Source organism: Myotis lucifugus, unplaced genomic scaffold (assembly GCF_000147115.1).
Source record: "Myotis lucifugus unplaced genomic scaffold, Myoluc2.0 scaffold_4959, whole genome shotgun sequence".
NCBI classification, from domain to species: Eukaryota; Metazoa; Chordata; class Mammalia; order Chiroptera; family Vespertilionidae; genus Myotis; species Myotis lucifugus.
The window spans coordinates 1-4395 of record NW_005876007.1 but is presented as its reverse complement, the minus strand read 5'-3'; the positions used below and the strand labels follow the sequence as shown (position 1 = coordinate 4395).

The window sequence follows — 4395 nt, the reverse complement described above, 5'->3', positions numbered from 1 at the left end:
CATTTCTGCTGCTACCAGCCCCCCAGCCCTCACCTGGACACTGGCTGCCGGGGCCTCTCTGGCTTCGCTTCACTCTTGCCCCCACAGCTTACACATCTCGCTGCGGTCAGGGTGTGTGCTTATGCACACAATAAATAAAGCTTTTACTTACAACAGTTGAGATGTAGAAAAACTTGCAAAGGTACTTGTACAGAGAATTCCCCTATACCCAACGCAGTGTCCCCCGGGAAATGTTAAATCTCAATTACTGTGGTGCATTTGTCACAACTGAGCCGGTATTGATACCTTCTTAACTCAACAGCACGATTTATTCCGATTTCATTCGTTTCCCCAGGTCTCTTTCCTCTCCAGGAACCCATCCAGGACCCCAAGGGCACGGAGTCATGGCAACGCCTCTGGGCTGTGCAGTTCTCAGCCGGCCCCGTTGTTGATGGCCTTGCCGGTCGGGCATTCTGCAGGCTGCCCTTCAATTGGGTCGGTCTGATGTTTTTCTCATGGCGACACGGGGCCGTGGGTTTGGGGAGGAGACCCCCGAGGAGAAGAGCCTCCCACCCCCATCCAGGGTACACAGAGCCCAGTGAGTGTCCATGGGAACCTTGGTCGCCTGGCTGAGGTGGTGCTGGTCAGCTTTCCCACCGTCCAGTCCCCTCCCCTCCCCCTGCACACTGTCCGGGGGAAGCCAGTCACCGAGGGCTGCCCACACTAGAGATGGGAGTGACGCCACACCTCCGTGAGGGCTCTTCTATGAAAAGCTAACTCAGACCCTGCCGCCCTCCACTGCTGTGCAATTCAAGAAGCTCCCTAAAAACTCCACCCCTTCCGCTGGCTCACCCTGACTCCGCATGCCGCTGCCTGCCTCTCAGCTCCTCTCCCTCCGACCTCCCCCTGACCCTCTGCTCCAGCCCTGCGGCCCCCTGATGTAGTCACACAGGATCCGGGCCCACCTTCGGCTTTCTATGCCCACTGCCTGGGATACAGGAGGCTCCGCCCCTAAACACCTGGTGGATGGATGAAGGCCTGAATCCTCCTTCCACAGGCGAGAGAACGAAGGCTTGGAGGGTAAGTAACCTGCCAAAGTCCCAGTCAGAAAGCTGCAGAGCTGGGGTGCAACCCGGACCCCTGACCAGAGCCCGGGAGGAGGTTCGCTGCCTGCCCCCGGCCTTACCGTCCTCTGTTTCCACGTAGAGGCGGAGTCCCAGGTCCCTGCTACGGTTCAACAACCCGTGGTCACTGGCTGCTGTCACGTCCAGCACCAGCCAGCCCTCGTCCTCAGCTCGGAGCGTCTGAAGATCCAAAAAGAACAAGTCAGACTCCCTGTGGATACGAAAGAACAATTAACCGAAGCCGGCACAGCTGCCTTCGTGTTTCCTGTGCCCACCTGGGGACCACTCCTGGGGCGTCGGCCCTCCTGGCCCTGAGCTGGGCGCCTCACTGCCTCATCTCACCGCATCTGCCGTAGAAAGGTGCTGCCGCCCCCGTGGACAGATGGGGAAACTGAGGCTGGGGAGCTCGGTGACCCGTCCAAGGTCCCACAGCCAGGACAGCAGGGAGGGGATAGAAGCCAGGGTGCCAGGGCCTCGGGCCAAGCATCTTCCTCTTGGAGGGTGTGCTCCCAGGAAGCCCCTGTCCGTCCCCCCAGGGCTGGGCCGACACACCCACAGAGTTTGACCGGGAGGCGGGGTGTGGGCAGGCACCTGTTGGCCCGCTCTCTGACCACCTCGAACATGCTGACGTGGAGGGTCCTGTTGAGCAGGTGGGTGCTGGGCAGCTTGTAAATCCGGAACTCGGCAGCTGTGACCGCCTCCCCCGCCGGGATCTGGGTCAGGTCAAAGCGGAACTCCTTCCAGGGGGGCTCCTGGTGGCCCAGGGAGCGGTCGAGCTCCACTGCAAGACAAAGCGGGCTGTTCGCTCCTGGCTCTGGGCTCGGGCTCCAGGGTGGCAGGGCCCGTGGGAACCAGGGGCCGGACAGCCTGGGAGAGGCATTTCCTCCCTGGGGAACGGGCCTGCCCACAGGCTCTGCCCCCAGTGCTGAGAGGCCCGGAGCCCGGTAGTGAGGTGCCCAGCACAGCACCTGACGCACAGTGGGGCCAACAAGGGCAGCTTCCATTTCTGCCCCCAAGCCTCCGACCCAGCAGGTCCGGCCCCGCCCTCTGTCTCTGGGCCCACAGATGAGGCAGAGAGGACAGGTCCCCCCTCTGAGAGACGGACGTCAGACCCAAGGAGAAGAGGCCGAGTGGCGCAGGACCATGACTGAGTGCACTTCAGAGCCCACCAGGTGTGCGGATGGACGTGGGACGGTGAGCGCTCACAGCTGACACTGGAGCTGGGCCTTGAGGGTGACGGTGAATTTACCACGAGGTCACGGGACAAGAATGCGGCAGAGGAAGGGACCGGTGTGAGCAAAGGCCTGGAGCTGAGAGATGACAGCACAGACAGGGAGACGACAGCCATAAAACACAGCGAAGGGCGAAAGGGTGGCAGGGTCCTCTCGGAGCAGGTGAAGGAGGAGGGAGGCCAGAGGGAGAGATGGAAAGGAACAAGAAGCAAGGTGGGAGTGACAGCTCCTGGGGAGGCCCCGTCAGTGCGGGAGTCAGAGGTCCCATGGTGTGGTGGGATCTGGGTGGGCTTCCTGGAGGAGGTGACATCTGAACTGGCCTCAAAGGATGGGATGACGGAGTCTTGGCAGGTGGGGAGGTGGCAGGGAGGGCTTTCTAGGCAGAGGGGACATCAAATGCACAGACTGAGTGGGCCAGGGCCACCCACAGATCAGAGGGGTGGGGTACGGGCTGTGAGTCTGGCGGTGGCCTGACTGAGGAGAGTTGGAGTTCCGGCCTAGGAGCATGGTTGTGCCTCTGGCCAGTGGGGGGCCAAGCTCCAGGCAGTAGGGAGCAGGGTGTGGTGTGGGAGCTGTGCGTGGAGGTGGGGTGAAGCATGGGCTGGAGGGGGACCCGAGGTGGCTCCGTTGCGGGGCCTGGTCCAATACTTCGGGCAAGAGGCCGCTTGTGCAGAATTAATCCCACATGCCCAGCTGCCGGAAATGCCCAGGACAGTATATTTAGGGCCGTCTCACTTTAGCCTTCTGTCACTTTCAAACACTAAAAATCTGTGTTTCCGGAAAGCAGGGGCGGGAGCCGCCCAGCACCTTCCCCCAAACCCAACACTGAGATTTTAATGACACGTCTGAGAGTCTTTTTAAAGAGTCTCTCTCTGGCTACTGGGCTCAGTGACCACAAGTCACCAGGCTGGTGGCAGAGGCGGATGTGGGGAGCACGTCCTGTCCTCGTGGTGGGAACCTGGTCCAGGGAGGGCCGGGCAAACAGCTGTGCTGGGTGGGGCCAGCAGACACACATGTTTGGGCAGGAGATGAGTGTTTCATTCCCAGACCGGGGAGGAGAGGAAATAGAATGTCCATCACCAGACAGGAAGCTGGACACGCAGCAAATGCCCAGGGGGAGCCAGGCTGTTTCAGAGACACGGGCGGCACCGTGTCCTCCGCACAGGCCGAGAGCGTGGGGGGCAGGGTCCTCGCAGACACACGACTCCCACAACTTTGGTGACAATTCCCGCGGATTCAGGGACCACACAGACCGAGTCCATTACGGGGCCGTGTAAGAATCCCGGGTCCGCGGGACGGAACAGGCCCAGGCTGTTGGCTGTCACAGGGTGTGGCACGGAGAGTGGAGGCGTGTCGTTCCTTCACACCCTTCAGCGGACGGACCCTCTCAAAGCATCGCCATGTGCATCTGTCCCCAGGCACAGTGGGACTGGCGGGTGGGTCACCGGACCTCTGTCTGCAGGCCTGAGGCTGATTTCCATGTTGGATCGGGGACTGAGGGAACCAGCCGCACACCTGCCAGCTCCACGTGGGCACCACGCCGTGCGGCCTCCTCCCCTTGCTGGGTCAAGAGCACCTTGTTCACTTTAACGGACTCTCATTCTAAACTTCTGTCCTGCGTTTTGATCAACCAGCAGGAGCTCCAGCTCAGGAAACGGCCCCCCTGGCTGCTCCCAGCAAGCCCGGGAAGATGGGACATTGTTACAAAAATGCTTTCATCGAAAGTTGGTGAAATTTCCTGATGCATGGAACTGGGTAGAGAGAGCAACTTGTCAGCGGGGAGGGTGGGAGGAGGACACCTGGGGACTTGCAGCTTTTGCAGTTGCTTTGAGTTCGGAGAGGTATTTCCCCAGGCGGTGTTCTGAGAAAGCATGTTCTGGCCTCGATTTCCTCCTTGTTAACTGTGCAGATCAAGCTGCTTTCGCCAGTGAGGCAGCTTCGGCAGCTTGGAGTGCAGGCCTGTGCAGGGGTCCAGGCCCAGCGGTCCAGGGGTTCCCAAAGGTGTGGACGGAGTCGACGAAGAATGTTTTACACGGAGACAGCGTTCAGAACTCTCTAGC

The 4395-nt window shown here is 60.6% G+C and overlaps 1 protein-coding gene across 1 annotated transcript; it reads right to left on the bottom strand.

Moving 5' to 3' along the window:
• Positions 1 to 253: 253 nt before the first annotated feature.
• On the bottom strand, positions 254 to 3931 carry LOC102427848 (bone morphogenetic protein 8B-like; the record flags this gene model as incomplete). The annotated part of the gene is made up of 3 exons (XM_023749279.1): positions 254 to 1314; positions 1695 to 1884; positions 3851 to 3931. Coding segments are annotated over 3 exons (662 nt in total), but the record flags the coding sequence as incomplete, so codon positions are not given.
• Positions 3932 to 4395: the final 464 nt, after the last annotated feature.